Source organism: Lissotriton helveticus, chromosome 3_1, assembly GCF_964261635.1.
Source record: "Lissotriton helveticus chromosome 3_1, aLisHel1.1, whole genome shotgun sequence".
In the NCBI taxonomy this organism is placed as follows: Eukaryota; Metazoa; Chordata; class Amphibia; order Caudata; family Salamandridae; genus Lissotriton; species Lissotriton helveticus.
The window spans coordinates 967,637,653-967,656,793 of record NC_136061.1 but is presented as its reverse complement, the minus strand read 5'-3'; the positions used below and the strand labels follow the sequence as shown (position 1 = coordinate 967,656,793).

Below are 19,141 nucleotides of genomic sequence, written 5' to 3'. Positions count from 1 at the left end.
ATGAATGTTGTTTTACCACATTACATAGCAATATTCTTAACTAATGTCTCGCACTACACTACATATTACATGGCCTTCCTTGTAATACAATACAATACATGTTGAAGTATATATCTACATAACAATCCTACACAATGAAGGCCTTCATCACAGTAGAGGTACACCCAAAAGGGCAAAATTGCATCCGGTAGTGTAGCCCAAAGCACTGAAAATGGCTGTACTCAACCGCCTGTACTTTGCAGCGTTCCAGTTGTAGCAGGCTAGATCATTGTGCAAAACATGTGCAGAATTGACACACAAAGCATAACAATATTCAGTTTCATAAAAGGTGAAGCACTGATATTTGTCATGTTAATGTCATCCTGCACATATATCAGGACGATAACAGCAACTCTCGAAATACCAATAATGTAAGCATAGACTTCCTGTTAAGAACCCCACAGTAACATCTTTCAGATGTTGATGTTATCATCCCCATAAATGCACAGGGTGATATTTCAACCACAATATTGTGGTAGAACACCTGAAGCACTGGCTGAACACTGATTGAAGTCACAAGTCTCATTTTTACAGGGAATGAAACTTTATATGCAGCTGTGGCCCATGCAGGTACGAGCGGTGGGGCCGGGTGGGGGGATTTTGACGGACGATGACGAGGGAAAATTAAGTAAATAATTATATTTCCTTTGTCATCTGTCTATAGGATCAGAGAAACACAGTGTTAGGAAGAATACATAGGGACTTGGGGTTCTACAGACTGCCTCCTCTGAGCTAATCCAAATGGAAAACTTTTGTACTGGCCATAGATGAGCCAACATTAGTGACAGTCACATAGGCTTTTATGCTTCTCTCAATGGTTGGTGGTATTTTAAATCCCACAAAATAGAATGAGAACAATCAATAGCATCTAGTAGAGTTTAGCATTCATGGATGCTCTGAAACAACCATCATCCTCCTTGAATCTCAGGTCATCCGGTGTCATAGCTGTGCAGCTATGAAGAGTTTTACCACATATATATTAATCAACATGATTGTGCTTGGGAAGTCCTTATGTTCTAAGTGCCCTAGCTGGTAAAACACTGCTCAGTTTGTTAGCTCTGCAGGGAAGGGAATGTCGATACAGTCCAAAGGCAAGCATGATGAGAGGAATCTGCCTTCAATTTCTTAAAGAGTGGGGTCACTGGGAAGGAAGAAGGCGGAAGCAGTCTCTTAATCAAGAGACCAATTCATCACACTTCTAAGCGCTTTAACCATTTCAATTGACCACCTCAGGTTTCCAAAAAAGTACCCAATAGTACATGATTTAGTGATTATAAGCGTTTGCAATTGCTGATCTGGTTAAGTCCTGCATAAGAGGTTTAAAGCCTGTAATAGTCTGACATGTTCTTGAAGAAGTGTGAGAAATAGTGCAAGAGATAGTATTCATGATCAGGAAGACAAAGCTATGGGTCTATGCATGAAAACTTCACAATCTAACAGTCTGATTCACAAAGATAAACTTACATGCTTGTGTAAGTTTACACTTTTCCAGTATTCACAAAACTGCATTTTTATCGTAAATTTACAAGTGCAAAGACTCCAAAGTCGGGGCGGAGAACTCTGCACATAAAAAGATTGGCCTGTCCTGAGAAAAACTTTGTGTGCTAGCACTTATTTTTAAAAGATTTTATTTTACAAATTAAGCAATGAAACATCTGAAGATTGAATTGAGGGTTTGCATGGAAAGGCGATTACATTTTTGGAATAGTATTTTAAAAAGTAGCTAGTCCAGAGATCTGACCAACTTAGGCGCATGATGAGTGAAGAACCTCAACAATAAATCTGGTCCACGTTTGGACGGCAGGGTGCACATATGTATACGGTTATGAGAGAATGTGTTGCTTCTCTGCTGAGGCTCCCATCCTTGCCAGGACAATTGGTCGAGGTTACAACAGGACCACCTGGTCTTCTGATACTCATAGTTGCACTTTCTGGAGTTTCTGCTTCTGATGATCCAAACCACATACTCTTAACACACGTTCACCTCTTGTGCTTGCTGTCATTACTTGCAAGTGTTGCTGCAGAAGTCAACCATCCTTGTTTTTCACGTGTGGTGCTATTTAACTGCTGTTCCTAGAACAAGAAATTCAGAAAAAAGTGAAGAGGGTATGGGAGTGAGAGAAGGAGGATGGAAAATAGGGATGCGGAGGGAAAGTCGAAGGAATGATATACTGAAAAGACACGGGAGAAGGAGGTAAGTGATGAAAGGGGTTCAATTTGGGAAGGAGGGACTGAAGAAAGCAGGAAGGAAGAAAATATAAAAGAGGAAGAGAACCGATGGAGAGTAGGGAGGGGGTAAATTATAGACATATGAAGGGAGATATGGAGGAAATAATGTAAGAAAGGAGAGAACAGTAGTATTAAGTAAGGTAAGAAAGAAAAAGTACTGGAAGCACATGGGGAAGAAGATGAAAGAGGCGGGAGGGTAGGGGTCCTGAGGAAAATGTGAAGGGGGTAGAAAAGATGTAGGGGATGGGCTAGGAAGAGAAAATTGGGAGTAAAGAAAAACAAGAAAGAGAGGAATGTTAAAGGAAGGAGTGGGGGAAAGAGGGAGGTAATGGGAGAGGATAGGTAAATGAGGGACTGGGGGCAGAAGGAATGAGCAAGAGATGGAGTCACAGAAGAAAGGGAGCAAAGTATATAGGGATGTTTGGAAAGGGTTTCCGTGTGTACTCTTTGATTTTAACTTAACATTTCGAAGTATTAAAATAAGATTAAAACGTGTTTAAACATTGTTAAAGCTATTATTTGCAACAACAAAAAAAATTACGTTAAATAGAACACTTGATTAAACTCTTCTATGTATTCTCACAGACTGGAAGGAACTGTCGATAGAAAAACAAAACCATCGATTTTGCTGCATACAAGCAGTACCTTGTTTTGGTTTAATACGCTTCAGCGAGAAAGATATTGGTATAGGTTAATGACCCGTTGCTGAAGGTCTATACGTTTTCTAGAAGTGAACGTTCAACATATCGTATGATTCTGTCACAACAATATTTATTTTGTAAATCATTTATTTTAGAAAGCATCATCCATCATACTTCATCCATTATTCCTACTTTCTCAAACCCTCATCTCTCATTTCTCGTCCCTCGTGTCTTATACCACGTTATTCAGTCCTCACTGGTAGCCATCGTACCACATCTATCAACCATCATCCCTCATTAATCCTCATCCTTCAGCTATCAGCCATCATCCCTCATCCATCATGCTTCATCCATCTTTCCTCAACAATAATTCCTCATTTATCCTTCCTCACTCTCCATCCCTCTTTTATAATGCTTCAGCTCTCATTCATCAAGCTTTAATCCTCATTCCTCTCTCCTCTAGTTATAAGTGACAGTCATGATATTAGTAGGTGGTGTGCCCAGAAGAAATAAGTATTCGATGATGTAAATTATATGCATACACACTGTAACCAATAGTCCTCTTTTTGGCTGGTTGCTAGGTACAATTAGTATTGTAAGTAGTGCTTAATTTGAGCAGGTGGTTTCTGGTGCTCAGACCCAGCAGCTAATTGTCATCATCTGCACATTCAACAGTCTCCCACAAGGTGGCGCTTTTTGTCTAATTTAGAGCTGAGCACAATAGTTGCTTACTAATTAATGAACATTAAAAATAACCAATACCTGTCACCAAAGCCATTATTAGAGCCTGAAATAGTCAGAACTGTCACAGTGTGATGGTTAGTAGTTGTGTTGTAACTGTAACTGGAAGAACTGACAAGAATGGGCAGTGAACATAGAAATGGCCTCCTGATGAGTATCTTGGCTCTTATTTATTTACAAATTAAGAACTGTTTCGTGATCACAGAGTTTACATCACTGCTAGGGACTTCGGTGCTGGAACTAACACTGTTTTAAGTGTTAAATAGACCAGATAGTAGATTGGAGTTGCTAACTTTATTACAGTTCCATTTGTGAACTGTAGGAAAGACAGTGTGGTCGCAAGCCAATTTTTGGTGGGTCATGAAAATCCAAGCATTAACTAAAGGTGCCTTTAAATTATGTTGTTATCTTGTCATGTTTACTGCAGTTCAATGACAGAGGTCAAATGTTAGGCTATGTTTTCTGACATATTGCCGATTCCTTTTTCAACATGAGTATTAGTGTCTACAAACTCCTCTCACTTTTGCAGTCAAAGAAAGAAAAGTAAAGAGAATTATGTGACAATTTTGCTGGTGTACAGAGAACGTGGAAAAAATGCAGTAGGATGTAAATCATTGTAACACACAACAAAATGTAAATATCTGTAAATGAGCTGTACACACTCAGCAGTTTGGAAAGCAAAAATGAAGCCCTTTTTTTGTAAATCTGAAGTGTGATTGAAAAAAAGATTTTATTACGATCAAAACAAAAACAAGACACTTTTTCTTCGTGAAGTGCAAATGCTACATTTTCACTGATACCCTATTTCCACACATATATCATTTGTATGCAATATAGTTTTATAAAACTGAATATGTCTTTGCAAATGTTGTGTTAATTTCAATGGAAAATGTGCTGTCTGTAAATGACAATGCACCATCACTCGAAGAATAAATTCTATTTAAAAATTGCCCACCTCATGCCCATCAAAGGTGGGTGGGTTGTTGAACGTTTGTCATGGTAAACAGTGGGTTGTGATCCTAAAATGTTTGGGAAGCACTGTCTAGAGAATTAGTAACTTAAAGCAGGTAAATTTATTCTGCAGAGTGAGTACAATCCTGAGAAAAAAGGAGCAGCAGCTATAAAACCGGCATCTGTTAAACTTCCTAAACTGACCACTTCCAAAAGGCAACATTGTAAGGGTATGACTGATGAACTCAAATTTCTATGTGACATACTAACATTCTAATATCAACACCTTTAACTAATAAATTAAGAGTTGATTTGCAGGATTAGTGTCATGTGAATCTTCTCAAGATGGTGACCCAAGAATTAGAATTCTAAATCAAATCTAAACCTCTAAACAAGGTATAAAATGTTTAAAGATTCTTCAGAAATTATGTGAGCCCTTTTTATATCCTTGATTTTCTGCAGCATTCTTTTTCTTTCTCTCATATCTTCAGACGATACAACTTGATCAAGCGCTCATCTTCAGTTTCAATTACATCACCTGTTTCATTTTTATTTTCACCTGTTTCTTTATGTGTGTGACTCACAACTGGAACACACTGGTTGCTCTCTGGGTTTTTAGAATTTGAGTTTTCAAAGTCAGATTTTTTGGAGTTTGACATTTGTTTTGTTGTAATTGACGTTCTTGTTGAACTCTTTGATTGTCTCCCTTTTCTGGATCTACGTACTGAACTTGCTGCAAACATCTACACTTGAAAATGTTTTTCAAACAATAATGTTGTAAATGTAATAAATAGTATTTTTACTTTTATAATCTATGGAGGAAACAGTATTATTCCTGTTTTTTAGGTTGATATACCCTTTGGTAAATCGCTGGTTCAGTGCACTCTGTTGGATTATAGGTAAGTGAAGTAATACAGAGCACAAAAGGGAAATTTGTTTTTTAGTTCAAGAAAAAAAATGACCACCCACCTCCAATGCACTTGAAAGATTTCATAGACTGGGAAAATGGGAAGGGTAAAAGACTCATTACTGGTGGAGGGAGGAAAAATGAGAAGGTGTGAGGACAGAGGAGTGAAGGTTGAGGAGTGATGTAAGAAGAAAGAGGGATGAAGAGGTATTAGCACAAACAGGTCTGTGTTCATTTTAGGACATCACCATTTGCCAATTTTACTCATCACTCTTGAAGTGAGTAGGAGGCTGATTAGTGAGGGATGAGTCAAGTGACAAAATTAGCCAATTTTCTGTAGTAACACTGTGATGTTTTGTCATCAATGAACTTGACCAAGGTGAGCCTGCCTGGCAAGAGTCCTCTTCAGAGAACAGAAGCACCTCTGGGGCCTGCAGTGATGAACAGCAGTAAGTCATAGAGGCTCTGCAGTGTTTTGTCACTCAGGTGAGGTCCTATGGATGGAAAGTGAGGGCTGAAGAATGATCCAGGAGGGATGATGGAATGCTGAATAATGAATGAGAAATATGGGGAAAAGACTGATGGATGTGGTCAATCTATGATAATTAAGGTATGAAGAATGAGAACTGTTGGATGAGTGTTGAGAGGAATGAGGAATGATGGCAGAGGGATGGGGATCAACAGATGGGAAAGATGGTTGATGCATAATGAACGATGAGTGATGGGCGAGGGATGAATGGTAAGGAATGATAGCTGATGTATCAGGGATGAGAATGTCCTAAAACGGGTGCTATAACTTAGGAAATGTATTCTTAAGATGATAATTATGTCTTGCTATTTTCAGTATTGTTTTATTTACTTTGTCGTGAGTGTGTGCTTTACACAGCCAGAAAGGGGATCATTAACCGATGCATCCTGCACCCGGAAACAGAAGTGTTGGTATTTCCAAGTGTGGGGAGAGGAATAGTATGGGTTTCCAACTTGCAACCTGCATATCCTCAAAAATGAAGCATTACCACATCAATCGGTGTCTCTGCACATGGTTCCCACACTATTTCTCCTTTTTGATCAGTTTTCACCTCAGAAATGTCATTCACGCCGGAAGACTGATACACATGAACAAAGCCTTGGGTCTCCGTTTTGGAGTAGGGAGGGCACTGCTCTCTCTAGCCACCCATGTGCTTGGAGTTCAGAGTGAGGTGACAGCGTTTGAGGGGCCTCAGCACAAGACTCAGGGTCAACCGTGTAGGTGTGCAGTTTTTTTTTTTATTTCTTTATTATTTGTGTATCTCCAAATCATGAAAACAATCAAGGTACAGCCATGCATTTGGACCGCCTCCGCTGAGGTGGTTCATAGCGGAGCCACAATGCCAAATCAGTCAAATAGCCATAGGTAAAATTGTAAAGCTTCCATTGGCACCTAAGTGTGCAGCTGCAGAGTCGTTCAAATGCACCACACCTTGTATAGGCTATGAACGAAGGAGAAAACTCACCCCCCCCCATCCCCCAATCCCTCCAATTCCCCCGAAGGTGTGCAGTTTGTGTGTCTGTCTGTGTCTAATAGTGCCGCCAAGTAGTGTGTGATTGAGTGTGTTTGTTTGTGTGTTTGTGGGAGAGAGTGTGAGTGTCTATAAGTGCAGCTAAGCAGTGACCAGATGTGATGGTAAAAAAGTAGGTGGGGGGACAGCGCACAAACTCACCCAGTCACTTGACTTTGCTGGTGATCTCTTTCATGATTCGCTTCAGCTCGTGCAGCTGGGGGAGAGAGCAGAGGGGTTACTGAGACCTTGGAAGTGAGCTCCGTGCCACGTGCACACACAATAAGACAGACACTGCGCGTCCGCCTCTTAGTAAACTGCTCATTCCCCCATTGACTGCTTCCCGAGTCATCTCAGCAATCACTTCTCTGCAGACAAAATACATCTGGCGAACAAAAGCGTTTCTACAGCCTACCTACAAGAAACCCAAAGCGCCCTACCTTGAGCTCCATGTGCCGGAAGCGGTGGTCCATCCTAGACGGGAGAGAAGATGGAGAGATTCTCATGAAGTGTGCAGCCAGATACAAAGACATCCCTGGCAGTGAGGACGGCCACCAGGCCCGTTTCACTACTGTTGTGACACCGACGACTCTATCCGGGCCTAGGCCTTCAGAGTCCCATCCTCTGCCTTCCACTGCTCCCTGGGTGTTTGACGTCATACATGCATTACGTTGACAATTATTTACTAGTGATATAACTAAGATACAGACTAGTGCACTGACTTTCATTTTACAGGATTTTCCACCAATAAACACAATTTAGGTTTCACCTGGCAGATATTTATTCATATCATTTTCAATTAATGATCCCACCACTATGCATATCTAATGCGACAGTCCACATGTATCCAAACATCTGTAGCCCCTCCCTCCCAGCCCTCTGACGAGGGCAGCTTTAGAAATATAGTGGGACCCTCAGACTGAGCATCCGTGTGTGAGGTTCTGAGGTTATCAGAGGCCATGCCAGTGCGTAATTTGTAAAACAACATAAGTGACATGGATCTCGTCAGGAGGCCACGGCAGTTTGCACCACACATTGCCCGTGCTATGCCGCCAATGATAGTAACAAGACAGCTACTAACCCTTACACTCCTACACGCGTGACAATTTGGACTATTTCAGGCCTCCAAAGCTAAAAGAGTTCCTTGGGCGGCAGTTAATAGTAATTTTTAATGTATATCGAACTAACAATTATTGTTGTTACAGTCATCTGTAAATGAGCCAGACATCACCACCTTGAGGCAGACTGTCACAAGCACCGGTGTTCATAATGAACTATTGGTGCCACCGGCTCAAATTAAGCGATGCATGCATAGGGGCAGGGGCGGCTCTAGGCTCATGGCGGCCCTGGGCAGGGAGCATAGGCAGGGGGCCCCAAAAGAGGGGGTCAGGACGGGGCGGAGAACGGAGGACAGTGAAGGGGGGGGGGGGTCAGGGTGTTTGGAAATGGAACAGAGCCGGAGGCCGGAGGCCGCAAATCCCTGCCAGGGGCCGACACGCAAATATGTATCCATCCTCAGAGGATTATTATATTAAGGATATATATTGGCGTGGTGGCCCCTGGGGTTTGGTGGCCCTGTGCATAGGCAGCAGGGAAACTCTCAGGTCATCACAATCACAAAGACAATGTTGAAACATCATCGGCATCTCTCTACTAGGGAGGCAGGGTTGGGCTAAGAGCAGTGCTTTGAATGAGCATGTACTGTCCGGTACTGAGCACCTGCACTTCTTTCATTTTAAAGGGAGCGTGCCTGCACTTCTCTGCACTGCTACAATACATTTAATGGGGGAGTACTGGCACGTCCCAGGAATAAACATGTTCTCTAAATAGTGAGTACCTGCACTTCTACATTTCCATTTAAAGCACTGGCTAAGAGGTCACAAGGGAATCAACGGAAGTGGGTAACAGGGCGACGTACTGTTCTGTCGAGTCACTGGCCTTGATGTTGCTTTTCACTAGATAGTTCTCCTTCATGACAGCCTCCCAAGCCAGGGTTTCTGTGTCCTCATTCCTAGAGCCTAGAGGGGTTTAAACACGCCTTGTTAACATAAAGGCATCTTTTCACCAAATACAATATATGCAAGAGCATTAGTGAAACATTTTTACTTAACCATCTAAGAATTTTGCAAGTCAGATAAAATAACGTGGTAATAAGTAAAGGCGACGACGACGACAAGCTGCACATGGTAAGATCTCCGCTAGTACTTCTAAAAGAGCAGTATGAGCCAGTGTCACGTCAAGGGCGATTGACATACACCTGACTCGGGCCCATTCGACAGGGCTTCCAAATTGTAATTGTATTTATATAGCGCTTACTACCCCTGAAGAGGCATTGAAGTGCTTTTCGGCAAATAGGACACTGCTCCAGAACCCAAAGGATTAGTGGTGGATTAGTGTAGGGAAATATAAGTGATCATTTGAGTGATGGACATGCAAATCTGTTAGTTTGTTTGAACAGGATGAAGGAGGCACAGGGAAGGGAAGAGTATAGATAGTGGTATTTGGGAGTTCATATTAGTTAGATGAGGTTTGGCATGAGTCAAAAGAGGGATAGAGGAGAGAAGAGTCTAGAAAAGGTTAGGGACATCATAGTCAAGGCCACTGGTGCCAGTAGAAGTGCCCTGGCCTCCACCCCATCCTTTCATATGCCTTTCGGAAAACCTAACAGTTTCCAACAAAGTAGTCCATCCCTGATGATAAACAGTGTCATTGAAGAATGGAATGTGTTGGTCTTTACTCGTATACTTTCATCCACTGCCATTATCAGGGCTGGACTGGGGTGCCAAAAACAGCCCTGGATTTTTTTTTAAACCAGCCCCTTTTCATCCGTCTCCTTGCACTCTCTCTTAGCATCCATCCATCCATTTTACTCTTGCCTTGTTTCACCTCTCTGGTCGCTTTCACTCCACTTCCCCCACTTTCCCTCTCTCTCGAACCCCCCTCTCGACCCCACCCCCCCTGTGCTTCCTGAAATTAATATTGGGCGAAAGTGACACAGGCACCAGAGGTGGACCGGGGCTTTCAAAACTGCACACCGGGGAAATGCCTGGCGGAATAAAAGCCCTGCCCAGCCCTGGCCATTATTACCTGGTGGTAGCCTTTAATACCAGGTCAAAAAACACTCATACACGTAGAGCTGGGGGGTGCAGTGTGAGTTGAAGGAATGTGTAATTGCTCTCTACAAGGCTGGTTTGTCGCCTAATAGCCATTTCACAACATTAGACAGTGTTGGGTCCGGGAACCCCTTAAGCTGAGGTCTGTGACTGTGGTGGACGACGCAGGCCATGACATTGACCTGCGTGCAATAGTCGGTTGGGGATTGGCCAAACATCCACCGTTGTGGTGCAGGGATTTAAAAAGAGCTTCTTTTATGTGTGGGTCAGCTAGCCAATCAAAAGGAACATGTGTCCTTACAAGAGCTCTTATTGTATCTCTTGCGTGTTGGCAGGGCTGAGGCAGTGCTCACCACTGGACCTTTTGTACCTCGTCTGTTGTTAAGAAGGACACATGCATGAGTGTCACCGGGTGGTCAAAGTTTGATACTAACTGAGGTAATGGAGAGAACAGACAGTAGTGACACCTAGTGGCCAGTTACAGCTCCTATTTCAAATGGACACCAAACAGATGCGGAATTTAGACTTACAGCATACAGTGGGCTCTGCAGCCTGCTCCTTCCAGCAGCAGCGAAACATCTTCCTGAGCGCCATGAAGAAGTAAGCAAAGATGACGAAGGGGAACGGGATAGTAAGGCGGTTGCAGTATTCCTGCACCAGGAAGTAGCGCTGGAACTTCCACACCTGGTCGTTGTTCTCTTGCACTGACCCAACGGTGTACCTAGACAGAGAGAGCAAATGGGAGTGTGGCTATTGTTAGCTGATGTGCATGAGGCTTGCAGAGGTCTTTGTGCAGGCAGAGTCCAAAGCAGGGTGGGCAGCACCCACACATTTCTCCACTGAGCAGCCGCTGTGTGAACTTACAGTCTCCTCATCCACAGCAGTCCATGACACATAAACATTGGGAAAAGCTTGTTTGATTATCCCTGTTTTCATAACAGAACAGTAAGTCTCCCATATTAAATCTCAAGTAAATGTTCCTGGTCAGAGAACCAATCATTTTGGTCTAGTGAAAATTATACATTAAATATCCGGATTCTGCTTTGATGTAGGAGACACACAGAGTATGTGGCTTTAACCTTAACATGAATTTTGTCTGAACACTGAAGAGCCTGTATGATTTATAGTTGTTGATCACTGCAGGCCCCAGAAGTGAAACTGATCTCTGAAGAAGACTCTTGCCAGGCAGGTTCACCTTGGTCAAGTTAATTGATGACAAAACATCACAGTGTTACTATAGAAAATGGGCTACCTTTGTCACGTGAAAGAAATCCTATAGAGGGCCCTCAATTGCAGGGAGTGGACTCATTGGTGGTGATTCATTAAACAAATGGCTTGCTCCAGAACGATTCTAAATGTGTGTAAGCTTCTCTACAAAATGCATACGTAGATGGCCAGAGATGAAAATGCTTTGTTTGCTTTTTTTCACAAAAGGTGCAGTATCCCTGTGGAGGTATTCTTCTATTTAACACACTCCTTATCTGCTATGCGATATTACGCCATTAATTCCTTATGCCCAATCACTCACATCTTGATATATGTGAAGCAAACAACGTCATCCTTCGGAAAACCATCCCACTCCATAACTCCAAGTGTTGTAGCCCTTGTACAGCGCTGCACTATATTTTCTAGCGACCCAGCTGAATGGAGTAGAAAAATATGTCATCAAGCATAACAATCCTAAACACAGCTCCTTCTGGACTTATCTTCAAACTTTTGACAAGCGCTACTCAGCAATGGAAGGAGCTTGAAAGAAGCACACGGCAAGGCAAACGAAAAAAACAACCAAACCTTGACCCCTGCTTGGAAGAACAAAATTGTAAGACTTGTTGTTCACTCACCCAAACATGGCAATCAGGAGGTTGACCAAGAGGATGTTGGTGGACAACATGTATATGCACACAAGAGGAATCGTAATCCACTCAGGGAACCGAGGATGATCATCAGAATCCATCTCCACACACAGAGGCTTTGATTCATTCCCAGTGAAGGTGCAGTGATCAAAATCATACGTTGTACCTGAAACCCATGAGAAAGAGTTGTGGGAAAATGTTGAGGGAGGGAGGGAAATGAGATAAAGAAGGGGAGAGTGCTTAAAGAAAGGGACAAAAGAATAGCATGGCAGACGGATTACCATCAACATCACTAGGATACTGGCCGAACACCGCAAGATACGGCTCATAGATGACCGAGCGGAAGATCCACTCCCATCGGTGTTCATTCAGCCGTAAGATGCCTTGCCGCGCAACGCCAAATGCAATCACCCAGACCGCAAAGAGGAACAGGAAGAAGAAAACATCGATCAGCTGAAAAGGAGATATAAGAGGTATGACCCATACTGTGTTATGTTACTGTTATGTTACTAAATTTTATAAAGCGCATATCAACTGAAATATCTCTTGGAGCTAGAGCTACAGAAGCAATAGGCACTGACAGGTCTTCAGGAGTTTTCTAAATTTGAAATATTAGGAGGCAAACCTGATATCGGATGGTAGGCTATTCCAGATACAGGGGGCAAGTGTAGAAAAGCTGGAATCACCCAGCGTTTTTTTTATTAAAAGCGGGGATAGACAGAAGGTTTAAGTAGGAAGATCTGCGATGCTTTACCTGTACACTGTATGAGACTTTATGAAAATCAATTAAAAGTTTTTTGTTTTTTTAAAGTAGGACGATCTTCAATTAGGACCAGGTGTGTATTTGTGGATGCGGGTCGAAATGTAGGCCGAGCTGCAACTCTACAAAGATTTAAAAAGAATGCAACAGGCCTTGAAAACTGAACGTTGCTCAACTGGTAACCAATGCAATTCCCGCAGTAGGAGTGTGATGTGACACTTCCGGGCTAGTTGATACAGAAGCCTAGCAGCCTGATTCTGCATCAGTTGAAGCCTGCAAACTAAACCATAACAATAAGAAACATTTCCGTTTAAAAAGAGTGCATTCCGACCCTTCCAAAACAGAGCATGCCTGGAATCTGTGGAAATTATGTAAACGAGGCCATCAGTGCATGTATCAGGTCTGCAATCAACTGCACAGCTGTAGGCTTAGATGCTATGTCAACCCAGCTTACATTAGTGCATAACTCAGCCGCAACCTATGGTGTATTGTACATAGTCATCGAGACAGGTATGTAAAGTAGGCGGTTGCACCCCCTGCAGCGCAAAAAGGCCCCCCTACTCTGATTCCATTCAGTTTAAAGCCTTTGGACGGTGGCGAGATGTGGGGGTCTTGGGTCTCTCAACATCTTCGGCGGCTGGGCCCCATCGTTTGGCTTTACACCACTGAATCGAGCACAATATCTTGCCCTATTTTGAGGCTAGTATAATAGACAATATGTTATTTAGAATTTTGCACCATTGCAAAAAACAGTAAAATCCGGCGTTACAATGATGTCAAGTTTAGCGGCAGAAAACTGCCACTAAAGCGGCGATAATGGGCTTGATAATATGCCCTGGAGAATTCCAATAGAAACCCATGTTTACACCAGAATATGGATTTCTATTGGAATTCTCAAGGGCATCTTATCAAGTCCATTACAGCCGCTTTAACTGCAGTTTTCTGCCACTAAACCGGCGATAATTATTAACGCCGTTCTTGATAATATGCTCCTGAATTTGTTATATTTTTGCTGTGGTTTCATGACAAGGAATGGAACAAACATGTTTTCTCCACTTTTACTGTATAGGATGAAACTAGGGTAAACATTAGAAGGCGCCTCTTATTAAGGATGCAGTCTGAACAGTGCAAAATATTTGTGTGTTTTTAAAGAAAGGGCTTGTCTTTATTTATCCTGGATTATGCACATTAAATGATTTATAAGAAAAATACTTTTTCTATACTGTTTTTCTGTCTGATTGAAGCAACGATCACCTACACATGGATAGTGCAGTTACAGCATTAGCACGAGAACTGGGTTACACAGACAACAGTGGTGAACATTTCCCTCACACAGGTAGAGCAGAAGAAAGAGCAGTGCTGTCTCCTCACACACAGGGCAGGTGCTGCAATGTAATGAGATGAATACCCAGTATGAGATAAGACCCCCTTTCCATGCAACCTCTCCTGCGTAGGAGCATGAAACCAACCACACCTGAAGAAACACAATACTAAAAAAACAAAGATGGCCTGGTACCAGCTTCCTCTTCTAAAGAAACTGAAATAATTTATTCCAGAAACGGATTGTTGCAGCGTCCTGCCCCATGGCCTCCTAGATTCCATACTGGCCCCACTTATGGCCGTTCGACACACCGCAGCATGCGTCACCCATGGCCTGAGGAAAAATGATCCCATCACTCCCACCCTGATGGAACTCCACTGGTTGGACAAGCACCAGCTTCAAAACCAGCAGCATCCTTTTCAAAGCTATCCTGACCAGCATACCCGCTTATCTTGCAAACAAGCTCACCATCCCTGGTGGTTCTCATCACGCCCACAGTCCGGAGACCATCAGAATGGAGACAAAGAAGGTTACAAAAAACTATGCAGCCAGGATCTAGACAACATCTGCTTATCAATCAGTACAGCCCAAATGCTGCAGCCATTTTGGAAAGAGTTGAAGATGAACCTCTTTGAAAAACACTATATCACAATGTAATAACAGTGCCCCTCTCCACCCACAAACCACGTACCTCTCTTATTGCTCGTCGACTATATGCTTGGCTTTGACCCTGTTCAGCTCTCTGCAGCCTTTCGGGTAGGAGCGCTCTACATAAATACCTCATACATACATGATGGCCCTTTGTGCCCACCGTAGGACATACACTGCCAACCTACTTACCATCCTCTGCAGCATAATGATCTTGGGACCCAAGTTCCGGCTCACAGTGAAGATGTGGATCAGTCGGACAGTGAAGATAATGTAGTCCAAGCAGAAAATGACTCTCCCTGCATACAAGGAGCTGGGGTTGGATCTATTCAGCCTGTGGAAAGAGGACAAGACGGAAAATGAAAAAGAGAAGGGAACCAGCACTGATAAACCAGCAGAGTTTGCTGAAAGACAAATGCCACAGGTGGATCAGCCTAGATAGAAATCAGGTAGTTTCCAAACAAGCTGATGCCTCTTTAAGGACGAGACATCGGTCAACTACTAGTTAGGTTTATCTGTCATGTAACTTACTCTGGTCATTCAGAGGAATTGGCTGTTGAAAAAATCTGCTTCTTTCCAAATAGCCCATGCCTCCTCAAAAATTATCTCAGAAGAACTTCACCCATAAAAAGATGGGAATCCCACCCCAGTGCACCTACAATATATAACCAATCCATAAAACGCCCAGGAGTACATGATTGCATAAACTTTTGTGGTACAGTCAGTTTGCCCTACGCAAGCGTGTGCTCAGAATCCACAGGTAAAGCTATTGTTACATTTCACATTTGTTTTTGTTTCTTCTTGGTATGCCCAGATTTTCCTTCATCTGCAGAAATGAAAGCTTGCATGCTATTTCCTACACTTACTAAACCACTTATGCACGGTCCAATAAGAAGTTCAGATACGTTTAGGGAAATGTGGGAAAAGCATTGAAAATGCAAGTGAATATGCAAATGTTAGTTATCTGGGCTCGATTAGGAGTTTTAAATCCCTGTGCGACTGTATGTGCAGGGATTGCAATTGCATGTGGTGCAAAGGTTGCTGCCATTATACAGTATAATAATAATGATTATAATTATATGGGTTATTAAAGACAACAGGGGTCCTAGGAAGTTATGATGCAACAAGGAATATTCATATAGACCACAATCAGTGCTATATTGTTTTCGGCGCCCAGCCGGGCGTAAAATTATTTATTTAAGAATAACATAGATTTGTATTGACCTGAAAGGGGTCAATGAATAAACAATAAGATAGGGTACAGTCCTGTACCTATCCCGCAAGATTGGAAAAACAATAGAGTCAAGTAAGATAGAAAGGAGAAAGGGTTTTTCAGGCAAGAAAAAGGAAATTTTTGTAGAGCCAAGGGTGGCTTGCGGTTTCAATAATAAATTTCGCAAAAATACACCCAACAGTGTCAACAATTGATTATACACATTGAGTCACATATAACACTGGTTACAGTGTTATATGTGACTCAATGATTGACCCCTTTCAGGTCAATACAAATCTATGTTATTCTTAAATAAATAATTTTACGCCCGGCTGGGCGCCGAAAACAATATAGCACTGATTGTGGTCTATATGAATATTCCTTGTTGCATCATAACTTCCTAGGACCCCTGTTGTCTTTAATAATCAAAATAACCCATGGTCCTAAGGCTCCAATTAGGGTTTCCTTGTGTCCTAAAACGACTATAATTATATGGGGTGATAACAAAAGCCGACCTGTATCCCCCGATACCATTTTGGTAGATCAATCCTATCAAATTTACCAGGTGAAAAGGACCCAATTAATACTGGATTATATGGATGTTGATGCTAGAAGCAATAAAACCTGCATGTTCTGTCCCATGGGTTGGATAAAACATCAGTGCACATGGGGCATTCGGAATTTAGGGCTATTTTGGTATTTGCACCAATGGCATGCCTGCTCTCCTGACACCCCCCTAGGAACATCCAATTAGCTATCCATAAGGGGCCTCATCACTAGCTATGTGAACGAACTCCATTGGCAATACTGATTCCTTAATTGCTGATACTGAGCCAGATGTATCAAACAGTTTTACCCATTCTGTGTCTATAGGAAAATGTGTTCATACATCTGGCCCACTGAGTTTAGCCCTGAAGAATAGAGAATAGCTTCAGTAATCCCTGTTGCGCAATAAATCCCATATGGGTCGGTGGATGTTAGCGTGGCCTCCAGGAAGGCCCCTGGCATATATATATATTTTTTTTTTTTACAAATTAAGCACTGGTTTTCCATCTTTTCCAGGCACTTTCCCCCGCCCACATTTGGCCAGAATTTTCCAAAAGAAAAGTCCCAAGCGAAAATTTGAGGAGTAGTGTTCCCTCACAATTTATAAACTTTGATTCAGACAATAGTTTCAGTTACTGGTCAAATACTGATTGTCACAATACTGGTAATGAAGGCCGAAGTGCCACTTACAGGTGCGGAAACATCTGGCCGTATTGCAGTGCAGGAGACCTCTGCCCACATAACAGTCTTACGGATCCTGACTGTGTGAATCAGGATTCACACTTTATGCATGCAGGTGTTACTCTTTCAAATCGTATGCTACATCTATGTGTAGAGTCTGTTTTATAAGTTAGACCCTTTGTCACCAGTATGAAGGCAACTGAGATCGTAAACTTGATTAAAAAGCAGATGCTCCATCGCCTGACTCTTGTGGTGCTCCTGGCTTACTTTTGGAATTCGGGATTCAGCCATCCCACCTGGGGCCAAGGTGCAGCATGTTTGAAGAGACAGAGGCAAAACTGCACCCACTGCACTGTTAGTGTCTCTCCAGAAGAGCCCACAACCTTCCTTGTCTTTTACTCTCCTCCAGGGCAGGAATTGGACTCAATTTACTCTTGGAACCTATACATTTGAGGTCAAGGTGTGGCAGAGGAGGGAAGGGGGAGTCATAAGGGGCAGAGCTTGAAAAGCAGAGTCTGATAGCCAATGTCTGTTGCACAGGAATTGGTAACAAGGACAAAAGTGACGCAAATCTGCTCTAATTTATTAAAATTGTTACAAAAATGCTGTATTTTGAAACATCTTACAGGGTTAAGACACCTGCTGCAGAGATCTTGGTCTGCCTAGCAACTTTGAGGCAGTTACAATGGGGTACGATAACTTTGGTGGTTAAAGCAGTTTTGGGACAGTTTTCTTTTTTGTCCAACCACACTTCTGACTCATAAAGTAGCATGGAATGCTAATGTGCTTGCGGCAAAGCACTTTGTGTGACATGCAGATCACAGATTTGTATTTTATGTAGACAGGTAAGTGGGCTACTGCTTTGGACACTAAGATCATTTTGTTATCTCCAGTTCATCAGTTGCAATCCTTCTAAAATAGCACAATAATCTATTTACCAGCATCAATGAGCTGCATGCAAACTGTAAGTCATAGGTTTAGTTCCTTACTATGGTTTTTATCTGAATCTGTTGTTATTCTAAGATTGCTAAAAAGAGCTCCTCTGGGAAGTAATAGAGGGCTATTAGTAGGGAAAAACCCAATCATTGTGTCACATCTTATACCCAGATTTTCTGTTTCTCCCAACGGTTCACTCTTCACATATAATATTGGCAAGTATGAATGATGTGCGATTCCTACACCCTAAAACTCTCATTGTCTTAAGTAACCTTTCCTGTACATTGATTCATTGTGTCTCTGTGTGTGGTGTAAAGCGCTCTGTTCTGGGATGACTAACGCTATAAAAGGTCTAAATAAATATAACTTAGTAGGTGTGAATTAAATCATTACTAGTGTAATTACTCATACACATAGATAAATGTAACTTACAGTGCATGCACATCTCTGACATGGGGGGGGTGAACAAAGTAAAAAAACCTGCCTCCAAGTCATAGTTTCTCTAAAATGCTTGTGAAGCAATAAGATGTGTGCCTTTCTTTCCCTTTATTGCATTGAGGTCTGGTTGATAGCCTCCAGATAGTACATATAGCCAGGATCATACTTGAACAAAAGAAGGGCTGATGGCCCTTTAATTTAGACCTTTGTTTGTGTCCCGCTGGACAGTGAATATAAGAAAGCTCCCTCGCTGCAGGTAGATTTCTGCACGGAATAGAACGCCGGCAGCGTGAAGGTGCTGCTGAATTGTGTCCCATTGTCAGAAAAAGAAACCGAGACTAATTAAGCATATTTACACGGGTCGTCCGGCCAGAAATAGATGCAGGAACTAGGATCCAGTGGGATTACCTGCTTTCCAGCACTGCTCCCCTCCATACTGGAATGCAATCGGTAAGTGCATCCTGTGAGGAAATACATAGGGGGGTGGGTCTGTGTTAACCTTCATGATTCCTCCTCTAAAAGGGTGTCCTGAAAGTGACATTGACTGCGCATCACATTCTGGGTCCCCTGAGGGCCTCCTTACCCA

The 19,141-nt window shown here is 42.4% G+C and overlaps 1 protein-coding gene across 1 annotated transcript in view; it reads right to left on the bottom strand.

Moving 5' to 3' along the window:
* Positions 1–14: 14 nt before the first annotated feature.
* Positions 15–19,141, bottom strand: part of TRPM8 (transient receptor potential cation channel subfamily M member 8) — a 267,091-nt gene continuing 247,964 nt past the window's right edge. Inside the window, exons 19-26 of the mRNA XM_078683346.1 lie at positions 14,934–15,075; positions 12,294–12,465; positions 12,001–12,178; positions 10,690–10,880; positions 8,965–9,064; positions 7,487–7,520; positions 7,209–7,263; positions 15–2,112 (exon numbers count right to left, since the gene is read on the bottom strand). Coding sequence (XP_078539472.1) covers positions 7,213–7,263; positions 7,487–7,520; positions 8,965–9,064; positions 10,690–10,880; positions 12,001–12,178; positions 12,294–12,465; positions 14,934–15,075 — 868 coding nt within the window. The 3' untranslated portion in view covers positions 15–2,112; positions 7,209–7,212. The remainder of the gene's footprint in view (positions 2,113–7,208; positions 7,264–7,486; positions 7,521–8,964; positions 9,065–10,689; positions 10,881–12,000; positions 12,179–12,293; positions 12,466–14,933; positions 15,076–19,141) is intronic.